Below are 21,360 nucleotides of genomic sequence, written 5' to 3' on the forward strand. Positions count from 1 at the left end.
CAGCATTAACATGGGTCATCGTTAGAGCAGACCCATGAATACCAAACACGACCAAGGAGAATGGGACAAAGCAAACATATGCCGGCGACATGTGTAAACAATGTGCACACAATGCTAACTGCCGCATACGAGTCTGTCCAGTCATGGCGTCATTATCGGCTATCCAGCTAGATGGATTGTCGATAGTTGCCAATGATTGGGTTGGTAGTGGGGGCGGGAGAAAGCATTTATTAGAAGGCTTTAATTGAAATTTGTACCGTAAAATTTGCAAAATCAAGTCCAACAAATGTGTGTATAATGGGGTTATGACTTTTTTAAAACATCGTATCCCTGTATCATATTTTTATGAGTTTTCACCTAAGATTAAAAATGTTAATAGTTAGACACTGCAAGCAAATATTGAGCCTTAAAATTACTTAACCCTTTGTATCCCACTATAAGTTATATGGGAGTTTGTGAAAAATTTCTTATTGCCGATAAATTACCGGACCTTTTTTACATTCTCTAAAAACTCAGAACGAGTTTGAAGAATGTAAGCTGAGCTGTCAGAATATTTTTCCAATTATTCAGAACATAAAGTATATGTACGAAAAACTCTGTAATATCATTAATTTGTTGTTTTATTTAAGAGGAAAATTTGGTAACCATATCTTGTTCAAGCTTACTTCAAATCAGCTGCTTCTTTCAAGCAATTTAAAATCAGTTTTTAATGGCGTTTCATCGTAATATTGTGATTTTGAACAAATTATACGGAATAGCAGCATGTTAATCTATCATCATGTGACTTTTTTATGTTATAAATAATATTCTTTTGTATTGAAAAACATGAGTACACCCGACTCTCACTTTCAAAATGTAAGTGTAAAGAATTCACTTCAAAAGATGCTACAGATACGCTAGACGTGTGTTCGAAACACTTCTACCGTTGAGGTAAATGCCAGAGGATGCCCAATTGTTTCTTAAATTTTAACAGGTATAATTAATCCAGGTTTTCGTATAGGTATCGGGCTATTACTTTTGAAAGGCCAAAACAACGGCTAAAAGCTTTCAATTAATTGAAAAATAAACGGAATAGACCAACAAATTCATCCTCAACAAATTTGGGCCAAAAATAGTAAGTGAATTATTAATTTTTAAAAAACGTGGGCTCGCCAGCGATCTTTCGATATCACTCATCTCTTCTGTAAATTAGTAGATACTAATTCAGATTGGCTGCAAAGTCGTCGCACTCAATTCACTGTGACTACATAACGGATGTGGACGTGTTATAAATTCATTGAATGGTGTTGCTTTATAACATGGCAATAAATAATAATTAATACGGCTATGAAGACTATTGTCAGGCGTTCTTTGACAATCTGTCGATTTAAAGGATTTGAGATTAGATTTCAGCGTGTTATCAACATATTTTGAAAGTTTTGACAGACTTCACACTGATTTTGGAATGAGCTACTATAAATCAGTGCTAGACAGGGATCGTCTTGTGCTAGTGCTAGGGCATCACTGGTGTTAATAAAAGCTGTCGCTTTGTTATGGTAATTAGTTTGGAGGGCCGATTTGTGTGTGTGTGTATTTTCTCTGTAAAGTATCTGGGGGCCGTAGTGCCAGAGACTGTCGAAAGGGTGAACACTTCGATGACAAATCACTATCAATTAAGAGTCTACTCACAATGCCAATGCTGTCGACAAGATTTGACCTGTTGTCTTTTGGCGTTTTTCTTCCAGAGTTGGCGTGCAGAGAATCCGAAATTTGGACAGTGCAGCTAGGTGTTTATTGGTACAGTGTGATATAGTGCTTCTACGCACAGAATGATGGAACATATTCCATCAATTTCTCTGTCTGGGATATCGATAGCGCATCCACTTTCCATATCGTCGGGTCAGACGCTCTCAAATCATTTTGGTAACAGTTCGGCTGTCGGTGCTGCAGGCGGAAGTCACATCGAACAGCTGGCGGCAGCAGTCCATCACCATCATCACCATAACAATCAAGCGACCATCCAACAGGGTAGTAACGGCCATCTCTCATTGAATTCACTGTGCGGCTTGCAAAGCCAACATACAACCTCCCCGTCCACAACGTTGTCCGCTGGCAGTAACACCGTGGCCAATATTCCCTCGGTATCGCAGAGCAATCAGCAAATATCGCCCGCTCATAATTACATTCTACATCACGCCCACCACTCGACCCATCTGCAAGGCGGAGCATCCTTGCATCACAACAGTTCCCCCTCGGTACATACACACTCCCTGGCTGGATCAGGGAGATCGCTGCCGCTTAGGCCAAGCGACCACATAACGGCACACCTGCCCAACAATCTCAGCCACAACCACATACCCGGAGAAACCTCGTCGGGCCCATCTTCGGGCACTTCGTCAGCAATTTCGTCGTCAAATACCTCAGCCATGGCTGCCGCAGCAGCAGCCCACCTGCACCACACCTCGCAAACGTCACAAATGACAAACCTGCATCAGAACATGGGATCACTAATGAACACTGGTGGCAGTGCCAGGTAAGTCTTTTCTTTTCACAGCACTCTGCCATTAACGCATGCCTCTCCCTTTTACTCCTAGTGATGTTTTCTTCAGTCTGATGATACAGAACACAACGAAAAGACAGAACGAGGAACATATCAAACGTCCAATGAACGCATTCATGGTCTGGTCACGGTTGCAACGCCGCAAAATTGCACAGGATAACCCCAAAATGCACAACTCCGAAATATCAAAACGGCTGGGTAAGTACCCACTCGATTGGTTTTGCAAATACCAAACACTAGTTCCAATCGTCCTGTCAATTGTCATTTGACGTAGTTGCCACAATTATTGGGTTGTGTGCCTGGCATTTTCGTAACCATACCAATCCACCATTCGGTGGATGGCTAACGGGCGATTAGCGGCAGCACGAGTGTCATTCGCGTCACTGCAGGAGACCACAAAACAATTGCTTTTCATTTAAACACCCGTTAGATTATTAGATGACAAGATCACATGCTGTCACTGTTTAACGCTCGAATGTCAAAGATGACACGAGCTGTCAAACAACGAATTAAATAGACGACATCTCGGCTAATCCACTAGCTAGCCACGCACATACAATGTGTCGCCTGAAGGGTTGATGTCTGGTTGCTATTCACGCCTCGCCTTACGCAATCTATGCCAACTCACGGGCATTACAGGGCGTGGATCAATCGAAGAGACCCAGCTCTCACAACCAGTTGCATACCTAAGTAGTTTGCTAAACATAATCCCAGATTTATCTAAATGAGAAAATAGACCCCGCGTGCTTCTCAGTGTACGTTTCTGTCTCACCGCAATTTTGTCAATCACGATTCTCAAAAGTTTAATTCAATTTCGGTTGTATCCGCACAACAATAGTTCTCCGAATCAAGTCTCTGTCGCATTGTTTAGTGCGTCATCAGACACGTGTCCTTGGTGCTGTATTAACTATTTTATTATTTACATTCGGCGTCGATACTTCCTATACTCCCACCCCAGGACGAACAGCACCCTGCACCCCGTCCCCGTACAGCCAATGTCTGTGCCCCGGTCTAATGTAACTTTTTATTTTAACATAACAAAGGATAACGAACGGTTCCTTGAATCTTTTCAACTTTCTTAAACAAAGCGCTCACATACGACCAGCAAAAAACTTGCTTACATTAGACAAATGTATGTTTGGGCAAACATTGGAGTGTTCCGAACTTGGCATATTTTACTCTTTACAGTCTTTATATATTAAAATACATTAGGTTGGGACTACAAACATATTTTTGGACATTGTTTGACGATTAAATTGTCACTTGGCAGCGGTTACACTCACAATATATGATTCTGCGCAGAAAAATGTATCGTGGCAAAAGGCCAACATAACTTGTGCACACCCTAGTGTATACAAAGCATATGTAGAACATAAATTCCTCTTGTGGGTAAGTTTGAAATACGGAACTGTTATAACAAAGATAGAAAACATAAGCACACGTTCATATAGACGAAGAAAAAGAGGGAGATTTCAAATCATCATTTAATGCTCAAGATGCAAATTTTCAGATTTTTAATTTATTTGTGGAAATAATAAACAAGATGTTTGAAAACCACCCAAATCTGAATATTTTTATATCGCTGTAATAACGCCGCGTGTTCATTGGAGCGGAAAATTGGTATACGGAACACTAAAGCAAAAATCCTCTACCTTGGCGATATGAAATGGACATTCTCAAAGAGTAAATTGTTCCTATCGAAAGTGCAGAACGTCAAACTTTTATTGGAATTTAATTAGGCTTAAATGTTCTTTACGGACACCTCCCAGATCATTTTGAAATGTATACCGTAGGTAGCTCATCTGATGCTGATGTTGATTTATACCGTGTGTAGCTCATCTGATGCTGATTACAGCAACATACATTTTCTCGGAGAAAATCAGTGCTTCCCGAGATATAGGGTTCCAAAGTTCAGAAAATACCCCCAATTTTAATTAAATATCTTTGAGAATGCCACTCCGAAACGTTTGAAATTTTTACTACAGATTGTTCTTTTTGATACTAATGACAACCTTTTTAATTAGTTTGGGTAGAACTTCCGGAAATATTGGGTTCCAAAATTTTAAAAAATATTTTTTATTTGTTTGCCTTAAGAGACTCAGGTCGGATTGTTCTGTTTCAGCAGAAGTATTCAGAAAACAAATTGAAATTAAAAGAAAATTCTGCTAGGATAGCCCAATTTTCCACCTGTCCATAGGTGAAAATCTTTAACCCCCGGTGTCAATTTAAATTTTGATACCTCATATTTCTACTGAAAAAAGGATGTGCTTGTGATTAGCACCAAAAGGAAGATCTGAGAGGTATCCGTAAAGTGCATTTGTTCCTTTTATTAAGTGATTCGCGTTAGAAATATACGATATTGGTGCATTTCGTAAGACCATAACAGTTAGAAATCGGCTGTGGGGATCACCTTTTTGTACGATGGAAATGTGCCCCATCGAAATAACGAAATACTGTGTCTTTGCAACAAACCCGTTTCGGTCGATTGACAAATGACCGGCGGTCTGTTTGTCTTCCTGATTTGGTCTAAATTTAGCACATCGTAATATTTCTTCGAAAATGTAATCATATAGGTCCACTCTTCCTGTTAAATTCCCCAAAATTGTTAAAAATTAAGCAGAACAATAAATTTATAATGGTACCTTCTCCATAAAATACCAAATTTTAAAAACTTGTAAATTTGATCCAAATATCGTAATATTTTTCCCAAGCTTAGATCTAGTCGCAATATGGCATCTAGGTGTTCACTCCTTCTGGTACCTCCCTCACAAAGTATCAAGATAATGAATATTCCGATTCGATAAAACTTTGCACATCCTACAAATGGTCAACTCTTTGTTAACTACAAGGATTTAATGTACCTATCTGTCCACCCCCAATCTGTCACAATTTTAAAAAGTTATAAATGAAATAAAAAGTTACTTAACCTCTACACTAGACAGTAATTCCGCAGGTCACCGCAAACTAAAATAGCATGCAAAACATTACATACATGCATATGGGTATATCTGCGGTCACTTACGCGAATTTCGAAGTCAAATAATTTGCTATTTGTCCTTCCTTACACTTTATCCGTAACTTCGGTTTTTATTGAATTATGTGAACATTTTAAACATTAAATCATTTTCTAGGTACAATTGAAGAAACAAAACTCTACGACTGACCCTTTCCCGGACATGCCCATATATCTAACATAAGATGGTGGTATGTATCCGTCGGCAACATCGACGGAAAACTTCTTACATGTCCAATATAAAAAATCGAAATAAACCTGAATTGGCAGGATAAATATCGAAGATCGTTAAATTTCGGAACGTACTCTGATATATGTTGCAGGGAAAAGTGGTGATCTAATAGATGTGGCCGCTGTCAAACATCCAGATCATCGCCATTCAAGATGAATCGTTAATGCGTGTAATATCATAACATACATACTCGCATGCATACAAGTGTGCATCATTTTAGCTATTACATTTAGTTCGACGTACGAACATACGAGTAAGTACGTAGCTTATTGAGCTGGTTCGTATTTGTGCGACACTGACGGAGACAGCATCGATAACAATAACAACAATTATAATTAATCACGAATGAATTGATGTGCAGTTGAGCACAAACACAAAACACGTAATAATAAATATGTACGGCTGTCTTTGTGTTCGTATATGCATTTAGACATACTTTGTTCGGACTCTCGCAACCCGAGCAGGGCTTCCTTTGTCATGCTTCTTCGTACTTCCACAACTGGTTGCTTGCGATGGCAACAGGACAGCGACAACGCTACGGCATGAATGGAGGAAAAAAGAAAGAAGTTAACAACAAACATGAAGCTATTGTGTGGGCCCTGTTGTTGTATGTCCTGTGCTTCGCATTCTGGCTTCTTGTAAGGACGATAATGGCAACGACAACAATAAATCGAAACAACGACGACACAAAACAGAAAACAAAAAGAGTTGTACTGGAAAAGAGTGACTTCGCAGAAAAAAGTCAACGACAAGCAAGCAAATTAATTAAAAATGGAAAACAAAGGCCAACTTAAAAGGTTTTACATTCGTCTCTGGCGAGCGAATGGCGAACAATGACAACCTCAAAGCGACAGACTACGAGTACACAGTAAGTACTCAAAGCCATCACATCGCACCCGCGCCCTTACCAGCATAGGCGGTGGCACCATTGCGTTTCAATGGTGGAAGACTTTCAAAACGGCAACCGAAAATGGTTGACACAAATTAAAAGTCTCTCAGTATGTGTGTGTGTGTCGATACATGTGGCTGCGTGTGTGGCATTCAAGCTGGATACATTTTCTATTTTTGCGGTTGATAGACCACTTCAGATAAATATGATTTAATTTCCTAATCAAAATTTTCGAACAAAAGACGTAAGCGTCTGCGTCAGCCTCCTCGGCCGCCGTCTGTTGCCATATGCTGTGCGAACGCTATTATTTCATTTGTAACTGGCAATCGCAACAACATAACGAGTGCGACATGAAACCAGGAAACACTTTGCCTGGCAAGCCCACCGCTCACTCAGCCAAGGCAATAGCTAGCATAGCTTCATCATCATTATCAACGACAAGGCCTTCCCTCACAATTCACAAAAAGCTTCCCATCCATCGTCCTAGAGTAACAATTGGATTTTAGAGTTTGTTATTTTTCTTGTTTCCGGCCGCTGCCAAGAAGTAAGGGTGTTTGTCAAGTGCTCGCCGTTCCTCGTACCTATTATTAGGTTGTCCTCTGCAGCCTCGCACAAAGCCAGAAGGATGGCATCCCGTTCAAAAACAGTCTCTGCCTTGGTAAGTCGTTAAAAACTCTATGATTCCACTACGAACGAACGAACGAGGAAACGAATCAGCCTGTTAACAATGATGTGATTGGAAAATGCCCATTTCTACCCCGAAACTTTCCGTGGCCCGAAAAAAAACGAAGAACAACAACAATATGTTTTCATTATTTGTGCCAGACATTCCAACAAAGCAAAATAAATGGGTCCAAACAAAAAACGCTTTTTGTTTGTTTAGATATTTGTGTGCGTCTGTGTGTGCCGCTGTTGTTGTTGCACTCATACTCTATCCGGCAAACCGCAAACATACATTAAATACTTATCAGAGTAACAATAACAAAACAGTGAAAACAACAATGCCAATAGCAGATATAACAACAATAAACTATTACTTACTATCATAATTGAAAAAAGCAACGACATTGATTAGGTCTCAAGTGTAAATGCGGCCCAGATGGTGGATCGGCGGGAATGGTTGAAACGTGTATCCTTTTCAAGCACGTTACGGCGTGCATTCTTGTTCTTCTCTCTTTTGAGTACTTTCAATTTTTTTCATCTCTCAGATATGGATAAAATACAAAATTTTTCTTTTTCAAATGCTATTGAATATTTTTGACATACTTAAAACGAAATAAATCGAAGCAAAGCATTGATGTTTAAAGCAACTAACTCTGCGATTACCTTCCTTAGAAGCGTTCCTTGATAAGGTTTCAGACAACCCAGATTGCATCAAAATGGATCTTACTTGGATTTAACTATGATGTACAACTCATTTTCCCCAATTTATTATTCTTTAACACGTTCAGTTCAGCAGTTTTCGCAGAAACTCCGATCCACAGCATACCCCATAAAGTGTATATATTCTAGATAATAATGAAATTCTATTCTCGATATATGCATGTCTGTCTATCTAGCAATAGACCTAGCAATATTTAAGTTAGAGCTTTGAAATTTAGCACATACATGGTTACTACTCCTAGGATGATTGGTACTGGAAATGTCATATATCGGTCCATGTTTTGTATAGCCTCCATATAATGGTACCACCAAATATTCGTTGTTTTAGAGATTTTTAGCACGTTTTTCAACCGCATTGACTATAATTTAGTATTTTGAATGCTCTTTTGATAGCAAATCTCTTTACCATATATGATAAATATTGATCTACTTTTTAAGACATAACGGTATATAAGATATTTGGTACTTTGAGTTTCCATCGGATACCAAATTTCTTTACAAAACATTATCGATATCGGTCTACTTTTTATGATAGCCACCATGTAACGGCACTCGAATAATTCCGGGGAGTTTGGGCACGTTTCATAAGTCAATTTCCTGTCATTTGATACTTTAAGTTCCCATCGGGTAACAAATCTCCTTATCAAATCGGTCTACATTTGAACACGTTTTTAACCGAATGACTCTAATTTGGTTCTCATTGGATATCAAAACATTCTACCAAAGATTTAGCATATTCCAGGCAGTTCAGAAAGTTCTTAGTCTAGCACAAAAAGCGCGGTATAGAAACATGTGTTCAAAAAAGACGCATCCGCAATTTTTACAATAAAAAAAAAATGTTTTGACCTTAAATGTAAACATGTTTGAAAGTTGTGTCTCCTTTAACGTAAAAATGGGTAAACAAATGTTCCGCTAAATGAGCTTTTTACATTTTCTCTCGATATGTGACTGAGATAAATATTTCACGGTCTCCAAGTCAAAGTAAAAGTGGAAGCCTACTAAATGATGATTACGTCCCTTGCGTATCATTTTTTCGAAAATCTATCTGCATTTAAATAACGCTGATATTTTAAATCTGAATTTTAGGTGTTCTTATATACATATATATAAATATTGGTTTGGGTACCCACGTACTGATCGTGGCTGTTTCGATCTGGCAACTCCTTCATATAGAAACAGGTGTTCAAAAAAGACGCATCCGCAATTTTTACAATAAAAAAATAAGAATTGTAAAAAAGTGCTGATGCGTCTTTTTTGAACACCTGTTTCTATATGAAGGAGTTGCCAGATCGAAACAGCCACGATCAGTACGTGGGTACCCAAACCAATATTTATATATATGTATATAAGAACACCTAAAATTCAGATTTAAAATATCAGCGTTATTTAAATGCAGATAGATTTTCGAAAAAATGATACGCAAGGGACGTAATCATCATTTAGTAGGCTTCCACTTTTACTTTGACTTGGAGGCCGTGAAATATTTATCTCAGTCACATATCGAGAGAAAATGTAAAAAGCTCATTTAGCGGAACATTTGTTTACCCATTTTTACGTTAAAGGAGACACAACTTTCAAACATGTTTACATTTAAGGTCAAAACATTGTTTAAGCGTGATCGGATGCATATAGTGTTTTTCCGCATATATGGGCCGTTCCTGTATTACGTAAGCACTATTGGGTGCTGGGGGTTATTGCTTTGCTTATTTTGATCGTTAGGAGCTATGCTTACTTTTGATGACAGGGGGAGGGGGATTAATAATTGCAATAAATCTGCTTACGTAATACTTGAACGCCCCCATATTACCCATTCCTTCATATATTTTTATCCGATTGCCAGCAATTTCGGTAGAGCTAGACCTTGGACCAGTATTTTGATTTTAGCAAAATTATATATTATTCTGCAATATATAAGAATTTCAGGAGTGGTCACAAAACTGGACTGCTGCTGTCATTTCGAGTTTGCTCTTTGGATTCTAGACGAATCCGGTTGCAAAAACCTATTATTTGTTCCACAACCTATTACAAAGATGTATCGTAAAACAAACTATTACATATCTGCACCAATATATTCGTCAATAGGTACACAATACCTTTCATGGGTCCAACATCTCAGTATTGAAGAGAAGTGTGTCGAAAACAGAATACAATTATTGTTGCAATTCCAATCGAACGAATTCACTAGACTGAGGACATTGTGCTCATTGGCCTCGGCGCGTCTGCCCTTCGTGCTGCAGCACAGCCATTTTACATAAATGCCCATCTAAGAGCCACTGCCGCCGCATTATTGCAATGTCAAAGTTTTACACTTGAAACGTTGTGTTTGCTACATTAACAAACAAATAAACAAATGAAAACCGAGCCCAACAAAAGACTCGCAAAGGGCTCATTATTTTATTCAGTCAAATACATATTTCAACAAATAAAACCCCAGTACACACACACATACACTCGCACAGCCCCACAATGGAAGTCACAACGAACAAAGCGTTAAATGAAAGGCTAAAAGCCTCTGTTCGCTGTTGCACAAAAAATGGCGGTGCGAATTTCCTTTTGGGAGCCAAATTACAATGAAAAAAAGAAAAAAAAATAACATCAGCCATTCAATGTGAACAACTCCGATGATTTTGAAGGGTGCTTCAGGAAATGTAAATCGAGTTCTGTACTCGGCCTTCGCTGCTCGACACTCGATCTTAATGTTGCGATTTCAACTGTCATTAATTATAGTCAACTTTTGTATAACTTTGTTTCGAGTACTTTAATTTTTTGTTAATTTGTTTGTTAAGTACTACATTTGTGATTAATTAAATCTACGCGAGCCTCAATAGGATGTCGAAACTTCTTCTATACTATTTTAGCGGTAAACAAAGTTTTTTTTTTTCTCACAATCGAGTATGTTATCAATTTCGAAGTAAAGCCGTAGAAATCATTGCCTAAAGGCGAGAAAGAAGTCGGATTAAAAATGTCCAAAACGAACAAAAATGGAATAAGTAAACGGCGCTGTTGAGTTGAGTTGTTAAGATGTGTGTCAGAACCGACAATATGTTACTACATTATTATATTTTTTCTGGAAAATCGTTCCAATAACCTGAAAACTTACAGAAGTTATGGGCAGATATGCTCCCTTGGAAACAGTGATGTAAATTAAATACATTACCGACGTATAATAGGCACGTAGAAATGCTGTATACTTAAGCAAAAAAAACATTGTGAATATAAAAATGTCACATGTATTAATGGAAAGCGTATAGAATATAGAATTTGCTAATAAAACATATCCAGCGTAATACCAATATGTTAATGTATAACAAAACAATTGTCTTCAATGTTTCGTATTGAAGAACTTATACAGTCGAGTACGGTTACAGCGAACTCGTAGGGACCAAGCAAATTAGTTCGTTATAGAAGAAGTTTGTTATATCCAAGGTAAGGCAAAAAAATATATATATCCAGTTAGAAAATGGTAGGTTTTATGGCCTTTTTAACAATTCTTAAGATCCTTCTCGTTTTCTTTAATGAATCTCACATTACAGCTGACATTTTTTCCTTTTGTGAGGATTGTCATCGTCAGTATTTCGTATATTTGTAGCAAGTTCGTTATAACCAAATAAAAATATATGAAAAACGAATGCTGGGACCGAATAAATCGTTCATTATATATTCGTAGTTCGCTATAAGAGTAAATATTTGTATGAAAAATATGTCTTACAACTGCGGGACCGGGAAATTTGTTCGCTATAAGAAGAGTTCGGTGTTCGTTATAAGCGTACTCGACTGTATGTGATTTCTGTGAATAAAAAAGTCCCACTAAAATCAAATTGTTCATTATTCAGTGCAACCATTATTCAGTGCAACTAGTGAGAAATATGTGAACATAGTGTATATGCCTCAGCATATTTTACAAGTATATGACACGCCCTTCTTCTATTTTCAGCTTCACACATTTTGCCGAAATGAAATGGCAACCAGTAGTGCAATTCTCTAACATCGTTTTGTGTTGCTGAAAAATATCGGTAAAGCTAAAACATGTATTTTTCGTGTACAAATTGCAATTTACGTCTACTTTTTTATTTCCGTCGGTAGGGCTTTTAACGATTACATTATTTTGGTCGTTAACTAACCGAACATTTTCGTTAATTCAATTATAATCAGATGACAACTTTCAGTTAACGACAATCGTCGGTAATTATGTCGTTAACCCGTCACAGAATAACACTACTGTAGTGCTATTCTGTACATGTTTAATTTGTACATGAAATATATGCATGTGTTTCAATTTTACCGATATTCGAAGGTAACACCAAAAATACTTACAGAATTGCACTACAATTTTACAATAATTTTAACATTTTACTAGTTTTACTTTTCGTAATTTGTGTGTAAATTTGTACTCTTGGTTTGATTTTAATATTTCGCTGTTTCACTATTACAAAGTACGTGCAATAAAATGTACCTTTTATAAAAAAAACTTCACAGTTATCGAACACAAAATGTTGAACGAAGGGATAAAAAATAAAGATGGAACATTACATTAAGCCTCGCCTTTGCGAATTTATAATCTAGAAACATGTACATGATTAGAAAACAAAAATTGTATTCAGTTGGAAGTTGGTAGGAGGTTTTGTGTCCTTTTTAACAATACATAAGCTGTTTCAATTTTTTTTTTATTAAAAAATTAACCTTTGTGAGGATTGTCATCGTTCAGCATTACGTATAATTGTAGAGTGTTCGTTATAAGCAAATAAAAATATAGAAACTGAAAGTTGGGACCAAATAAATAGTTCCATATTAGAATGGTTCGCTATAAGAGTGAAAATGTGTATGAAAATATAGGTCGTACAACTTCGGGACTAGAAAATTTGTCCGTTATAAAAAAAATCGTTATGAACGGTGTTTGTACTCGACTGTATATATGGGCAATATTGCCAATTTGCCATACCTGAAGCCGAGGTTCACCACTTTATAATTCGAGAATTAATTAATTATATGAACAAAAGTGAATAGTTTTGGTTTAATTGATATTATTTGGGTGGAATCTGTGTCTACTTTTCTGTAAAAAATGGGTACAACAGAGTGAGGAAACCTAGGTTTTTTATGTTTGTCTCGATTTATGAGCCTTCGCGCTAAAGAAAAACTAGAAGCCTACAAAATGAGGACTACGTCTTTTATGTATCATTTTTCAAAATTTTAACTGGACCTACCTTTAAATGATGCTGAAATTTTGAAGCTCGATTTTAAGAGTTTTTTGAACTTTACTTCCAGCTTTAATAGCCAAACAGGAATTTATAAAAATCGATTATAAGATTATTGTAGTCGCGATGATATTGTCTTGTTGTCGCTGTAATTTACAAACCGCTACACCGACTTGTGTTATTTTGATATCATCTGATTAAATTTTTAAATTAATTTTTAGGCGTATGTATATCATGGATATAATGAAAATAATGACATAATCTCCTATATTTTTATTATTTTTCTCATATTTCGCAAAAATGCGCAACCTTTTCGCGTTTTATGTTTCTGCATTTTTTGTCTCTGAACGTTTTTAGTCAATATAAAAAAGGAGTAATTTTAAGATTTTTTCTTATCTCAGTAGTGTTGGCGGTTTATTTGGGATACCATTTGTATTTTGTTTTTTTTTTGCAAAATAGTCAGGCTGAATCCCAGTTTGTTGTTTTTATAAAAAAACAACTATTTATTAGTGGGGAATGTATGGCATTGTTTGCCGAGGGGTAAGGCGGGGAAGACTATCGTTTCGGATCGCGCCACTGATCCTCATCAGTTCCCTTAGTTTTTTGTTGGGATATTCTCCCCAGAAGCCATTGCTTCTATACAAAAAACCTTTCATACCCAAATGTCTCTTGTAACAAAGCGAAGTACTTAGCTGACCAACGAAATAAACTGCATAAGAATTTCGCTGGAGCCTCACTTCGAGGTTAACAAGGCATTTACAAATAATACCACACCTTTATAGTCTTCCCCGCCTTACCCCTCGGCAAACAATACCATACATTCACAACTAATAAATAGTTGTTTTTTTATAAAAACAACAAACTGGGATTCACCCTGACTATTTTGCAAAAACAAATTTTTTTCTTATCCCCAAATCTATTCGGATTCGGAGTCAGGACATTTTTCTCTATAGGTATACCAAAAATCATTGTTGTACTATGAAAACAAAAAAGACGATTGTTTGAAAAAGGAATATTCAACTAATTGGTAATATTGCCCATATATATAAAGTTAAATACAGCCTATGACACATTTCGAAATATAGGGAACTAATTATGGGGAATATGTTCGGAACATATCGTCATTATTGAACATATTTACATTAGGTGGACAACGGAACAAATAGGCTAAGGTTAGGTGTAATTCCTATGAACGAAGCCGGTGAGAATAGTAAGATTTTCAGATTTATCTCTAATTGTGTGCATTATATTAGCGAGTTCATTGGCGCAATGCCCAATCTTACTTCAAACAAATTATTTCCCAGTAAATCAAGTACGGCGTTATTTGGATATCTACCTCCAGATGTTTGTAAATATATTTTCAATACTTTTCAATTTAATGTTTATAACTTTTATTACAAAAATACACTGCTGTTGTATACATGTAGTTACGTGGTATCGATATGTGTTGCATATCGCGTGTGATGAACTGAGTCGATTTGAAATAAACAACAAGATTGCTGATTTAAAAAATGAAAAAAATTAATAATTTATATCGAGACATTGTTCAGTTGTGGATTTACATTCCCTATGGTCTAAACTTTTGCAAATGTCGACGGCAGTAACATCGACTAGGGACGGGAATTTACATGTGGATTGGTGGGCGGATGGTTGGCGAGCTTACTATGCCGTAGGGCATTTGAGTGGATTTCGGTTCACTGACGAAACACATCAACCAGATACGAGTTTATGAAAAAAAAAAACAAAAAGTTTCACAATGAAAACTGACGTACAATGGGTCGAGAACAAACAGACTTCAATGGCAACGGAACACCAAACAATTGATTAGAATTCAATTGAAAGTTGAGTTTAGTTCGTAGCCATCGATGGGGGTTTGTGTTTACAGGGACTGTTTGGGTTTCTTCGTTCCATTATTTTGATTTTTCGATTATTGTTTTTTTAACAGTGGCGGTGAGTGGCAAGGCGTTTGGGGTGGGGAACGATGCTATTGTGTGTTGCTTACACATTGTTCGTTCTTCTTGGGGTTGTATAGAAACTTATTATCCCAACGTGCAATTGACAGGTGTATCTGTCAAAATGAAAGCGGGTTGCTTAGTTCTTTGTTATTGCAGTGAATTTACGTAATAATGTTTATGTGTGTGGATCCATCCACGTTATATGTAGCCCGTCCATCTCGGAGCTTCCATTATTATCACTTTTATATATCCGATCAATCACCTTCTGTAGCTCGTAATGCATGGATGTATCGCCAACAAGCGGCCAACGTTTTCCGTGTGGCGATTTTTGTTTCTTTCCGGCGAACGAAGCTTATTCCTTTACAACTGCATTTAATTAGGACCCATTTGCATATATCATTGTAGGACAAATAGAAATATGTTCAACTAAGTACATCTGAAACATTGGCGGTTAACAATTGCAATGGTTTGTCACTCATTCCGTATACATGCAATTTTTCTATTGCTAGTCATGTATATGTGCGCCCATCCATTGACATGTGCGCTCATCTTTCCCCAGCCCCTCTGATGCCTTGCACTTCTATTTCTTTAGTCCGGCAACATCTTATACAAATATTGAGAGTCGCCCACCTCTTCCCTATGATAATTGATGTGCTCTTGGTCGTTCGTAAGTGTGATTGTGATCTGAGTGTCTTTTCGTTGTGACAATGCCCACTTTTCAGAAGTTGTGGCATCAAAGTACACAAGTAGTGCTCTTTGATAATTTTTCATGTCCACTTGCTACAGTCGGAGGGAGTGTTTGCATATATATATATATATATATATATATACGTACCCCTTTGAAAAGTGAAAGTTAAACGTCAGTTGTCGGATAATATTCATTGGCTGTTTGTTTGAAATTTCCTCCTTTTTGGTTCTATCTATTTATAAATTGTTCCGATAACATGAACCGTTAGCAAGAGAATCAAAACTTGGTAGCATCGTTTTGAATTATTCTCTTGACATCGCCAATTATTTCGGATTCTCAAGGTCCTGTTATATGTTTATGATTCTACCATTTGCATTATGTTCATTTATCTGTATATCTGTAGGTGCTGAATGGAAACTACTGACAGAAGATGAAAAACGGCCTTTCATTGATGAAGCCAAGAGACTCCGGTAAGTCTGTGAAGAGGTGCGATAGAGCACCTTTTGTCGCAATATGTCATTGTGTAATTTTTCTTATTTCAGGGCCATGCACATGAAGGAACATCCCGACTACAAATATAGACCTCGAAGGAAACCCAAGGCACTTCGAAGAGATGGCTACCCGTATCCCATGCCATATCCGTCGGTTCCCGTTGAGGCTCTTCGGGCTGGTGAGTTTATTTATAACAATTAATTCTTGGGCAACGTATCTGCTGTGGAATGTCATGGCCACCCCTGCCCCTTTATTCTGTAACTTTTTAACAACATTCGATATTGTCTATTTTACAACAATTTCATTTGTTTGGTTTATTGTTTTTACAATAACAAAAGAAATTTAAACAATATCGAATGTTGTTAAAAGTTACAGAATAGGCCTACTGGATGACTACACAAGCCGGGGGATGGGTTGGAAACGGAAGTAAATCATTTTCATATATCAGCTGGTGGGGATAGTGGAGCTCTCGGCACCGGACTGCTTCAACCAATTATTTCTACGCCGAGTGCTCAACTTTTTCTCATGTCCACACGTCATGTTAGCTCAGCAAATTTATCACATCTCCTCCTCGAGAGTGAATGAAAAATACGATGATGTGTAATTAGCATTTTCCAAGCGTCAGCATTTATTGTTTTGCGAAGTTAGAGCTGTTGATGTCCTGCTCTCGTACTTGTCTATGAGATTCGAAACTATTGTGATTTGCATGGGACCAACCAAGGCTGGAGAACCATGACCGCCAAACAATAATTGATGGACAGTTTTTTTGGGAGCTGATAAAAACTTTCTTGAGCAGTGAATACAAGAAATAGTAACTGCCGGAAAATGCTGATTCACCATCACAATTAGATGAAGTCAGCGATTTACATTCAGACTGCTTGCAGACGACCCATTGTATATTTAATTGTTATCTAAAGAACCAATTTTCTGGAGTGAGAGACTGATAAAGAAATAAACTATTGAACGCCTTCTTTCTTGCAGGCATTACACCAAGTTATTTTGCGCCGGGCCCAGCAGCGGCCGCAGCTTATCATTTGGGCAGTCATCTGACGCAAACCAACCCGCCAACATCACAGGTGAGTACAAGTTGAAATAGTCAAAGGAAGGGTTACATACCAATTAACTCAAGTGGCCAACACGCGGTGTAAGTGAGTTTTGGGGAGAAGTACCTCTGTTAGAGGAAACACGTAATTATGTATGATGGGCTCAGTTGTGGGATTTCTCTGCTCTGCCATGTTTCGTCCGGACAACAGGGTATAGCTGAACGGTAGCAATACAATAACAGCCGACCAAGCCTTACACATCGACCAGCAGAAGCTGTGCCTCGATGTTGCCTCATTGTCTTCGTTGTGAGCAGAACGATGTCCGCTACGCACCTGCAAATTATTCCGATGATTGTTTAATAACATAATTTTCTACCCACTTTTCGACGCCCACTTAAAGTGGCAGTCCATGAACGTCACGGCTCCTTATCCTCCAAGCGTTGATCAGCACTAAATTTCAGCGAGTCATCCAAGCTCACGATTGCTAACAAGAGTGTTTAGCCACTCATTGAGCTGGTAACACCTTGTTATTTTTCAATTATAACCATTTAAATAAACTCACATGCACATGCTGCTGCCATGAAAGGGGGCATGTGTATACAACATGCATAAACAAACACACATTCACACCACTTGATGTAATCAGCGTGTATGCACTAAGCCGGGGGAATTGTGCATGTGACACCAACCAACCTTTCCGCCATAATGCGAATGAGACAAGTACATGGAATTGGCGACTCTTCCTTAGTAGCACTACAACGTGTGTGCCGAAGTCTTTCCTACTTGGCGTATTGTTGTGGCTGCCAAAAAGGATGCCAGCTGCCTTTCAAAGACAGCCTAGTGCTCCACACCTGAAGCGTTAAACATTAACTCAATAGTACCTCCAACGTATCCGAAAGTCATGCTTTGCTGCCACACACCTAGAAGAATCAAGGAAACAGCCAACAGGCAGTAGGTACGATCCTTTGGAGCGAGCACCTACGGCTTTATTTCAAAAGTGTACACACGACTGTTATTCCCTGCTTTGTGAAAGGGCAGAGTGGGTGGAATCCTTGGTGCATTGTTTGACTGCCGTATAATCATCGTAATAGCAATACGACAAGGATACGCTCTTCAAGGAATGTTTTTGATGCGGCCTCCTTTGGGCGGGAATTTTTTGGCATTCACTCAAGACGGTCTTGTTAGCGGATTATTCATTAACATGTCATTAAAATCCAAGACTGCCGCTTGTCTTTGTTGGCCATGTGAGCACCGAGCACCACAATAGGCTCAGACAAAATTCTGATGAGATCGACTAGGCTGTCGATGAAATGTGTCTTCCCGGCTTCGCGGATGACAGAGTTCCTCGAGCGTCAACGTGTGAAGTAGCCAATACCCAGCGTAATACTAGAGGTCATATCTACGTAACGCAAGTCGAGTCGTCAGTCACCAGCGTGTTGTTTACATCAACACAATTAATTGATTACTGCAATCACAATATTTGTCGTTACAATTCCCAATTCCCAAACTGTTTCGAATTGTAATTGCGTGGATAAAACAACATTGAACCGCATTAAGTGTGAGCTCAGTGTTTGCGCTTGGCTGTGTGAATGTGTGCGACAGACTGGGCGGATGTTGTGCCGTTGCGAGTGCAAACACACCGATGAAACCGGAGAAGATGATGATGATGATGTGTTAACAATGTAATTATAGCCTCGACACCCTTTGCTCGACGGAGGGTTGTGTTGCTGCTGCATATTCACCAAAATGTGAGAACGTTTCGAACGAAGCCACCCCTCGTTCGTCGCTGTGGCTGTGTGTGAATGTGTTATTATGGCAGACGTGAATAATAGGGGGAACAAACGTTTTAAATAAATGCGATTACATTGCAATAAAATTGTATTTGTATTTATTTCCATTGTCCTCGGGTTTGTGTTAGAGAACCTGCCTCGATTCGAGTTGTTTGTTTGCCTTCCCACTTGAGTTTTTAATTGCGGCCAAAGGATTCAATCACAGCAATGTTTAATGTTTGCTGATGGTGTGTGAAGGGCGGGTGACTAGACTGCCAGGGGTGATTGCCGGCTGGCGGCGATACTGTTTCCAAATCCTATTAAGCGGAGTGTCATCATGCACAATTACGAATCGTGTCTGTCCGACCGCCAATATGGTCGGCCGCATTGTTAATTTCGAAATCCCCAAAATGTAAATCGATACCCATTGCCCGTGTCCGTTTGATTTGCTGTTTATGGTTTTCCACAATTTGAACTAAATGCCGTGTGCACGGGTGGGACCAGTGAAGAACATTGAAACAGATTGTCATAATTGCGAGTGTACTAATTGCTCCCATCTCTCATTTTCTTTCAGAGCTCAATTTCGGCGCAAATGGAGGTTCCAAAATTTGCCTTGGATCGTAATTCGTACCTCGGTTCCGCTGCTTCCGCTGGATCTTTGTATGAGTCATCTAAGGCTGCCCAGGCCAGTGCGGCCTACAGTGCCTACTTGGACCCCAGTGTGCTGACCAAGGCTTACTTTGACTCCAAAATGTATCAGGACAGAGCGGCCAACTACGCCTTTGACATATCGAAAATATATGGGGCTCAACAGCACAATACATCCGCAGCAGCAGCGGCAGCTGTCCACCAACATCACCAACAACAGCAGCACCTGCTAAACGGTCTGGGTATTCCAAGCCCACACAACAATAACAACGCTTCATCAAACAGTACTACCAACTTGGAGGAGCGAGACACGTCACCGACCCACCTTGAATCAGGTGCAAACAACAATGGCAGTGGTATTGGTGGTATACCCGACTCCAAATCACACCTCCACTCGCCAAATGACAGCCAGCTGGAGTATTCCCAGTATGGCCAGTACAACCAGGCCAGCACAAACTTCCAGAATAATGGCATTTCAGCTCCAGCCCCAACAGCCAACAGTTCGTCAGTGTCATCGGCAAGTAGTGGTGATTTCCGAAGACCCCTCACAGTTATATTCTGACCGCCATCCGAAGAGTGCGAAGAACTGAATCTGTCCATAACACATTGAAGCAGCCCCATTTGCATCCACGCCAAGATCAAGTACAAAGCCGTTTTCCTTACTAAGGAGTCATCGACGGGCAGAGACTGTCGCCCAAGCCCACACAACAATAACAACGCTTCATCAAACAGTACTACCAACTTGGAGGAGCGAGACACGTCACCGACCCACCTTGAATCAGGTGCAAACAACAATGGCAGTGGTATTGGTGGTATACCCGACTCCAAATCACACCTCCACTCGCCAAATGACAGCCAGCTGGAGTATTCCCAGTATGGCCAGTACAACCAGGCCAGCACAAACTTCCAGAATAATGGCATTTCAGCTCCAGCCCCAACAGCCAACAGTTCGTCAGTGTCATCGGCAAGTAGTGGTGATTTCCGAAGACCCCTCACAGTTATATTCTGACCGCCATCCGAAGAGTGCGAAGAACTGAATCTGTCCATAACACATTGAAGCAGCCCCATTTGCATCCACGCCAAGATCAAGTACAAAGCCGTTTTCCTTACTAAGGAGTCATCGAAGGGCAGAGACTGTCGCCCAAGTAACCCCACAATGTAATTTCCCCACACACCCCCCTCAATCCCTCTCTGTACATCGAGAAATGACTTAGTTAAACATTTTACAACGATCAGAGCATAATCAAAACGAAACACAGCATGCAGCTAAATAATTACTCTGGAAACTGAGATTAAGAACGGACACGGCACGGCAATCACATGCTGGTACCCGACCATAATCTATGTAGAGTTATTTACATATTCATATTGTATTCTTTTTAAAAGTAACCGATATGTAAGACTAGCATTTAAGTTCACGAACACACTCCTGCACCCTCCCATGAGATGCACTGGAAACGCACTCACAAACAGCATATTTCCCTATTTCGAATAGTGTAGATTTCTAGACAAATTGT

The 21,360-nt window shown here is 38.9% G+C and overlaps 1 protein-coding gene across 1 annotated transcript; it reads left to right on the plus strand.

Moving 5' to 3' along the window:
* Positions 1–1,740: 1,740 nt before the first annotated feature.
* LOC133331853 (transcription factor sem-2) lies at positions 1,741–20,525 on the plus strand. Its single transcript, XM_061540236.1, has 6 exons — positions 1,741–2,512; positions 2,574–2,737; positions 16,295–16,361; positions 16,434–16,561; positions 17,365–17,459; positions 19,770–20,525. The coding sequence occupies exons 1-6, from the start codon at positions 1,809–1,811 to the stop codon at positions 20,403–20,405; spliced, it is 1,794 nt and encodes a 597-aa protein (XP_061396220.1). The 5' UTR covers positions 1,741–1,808; the 3' UTR covers positions 20,406–20,525.
* Positions 20,526–21,360: the final 835 nt, after the last annotated feature.

The sequence above is a fragment of the Musca vetustissima genome, unplaced genomic scaffold (genome assembly GCF_032173495.1).
Source record: "Musca vetustissima isolate MV318-11 ecotype Yass unplaced genomic scaffold, APGP_CSIRO_Mvet_v1 utg24363, whole genome shotgun sequence".
Lineage (NCBI taxonomy): Eukaryota > Metazoa > Arthropoda > Insecta > Diptera > Muscidae > Musca > Musca vetustissima.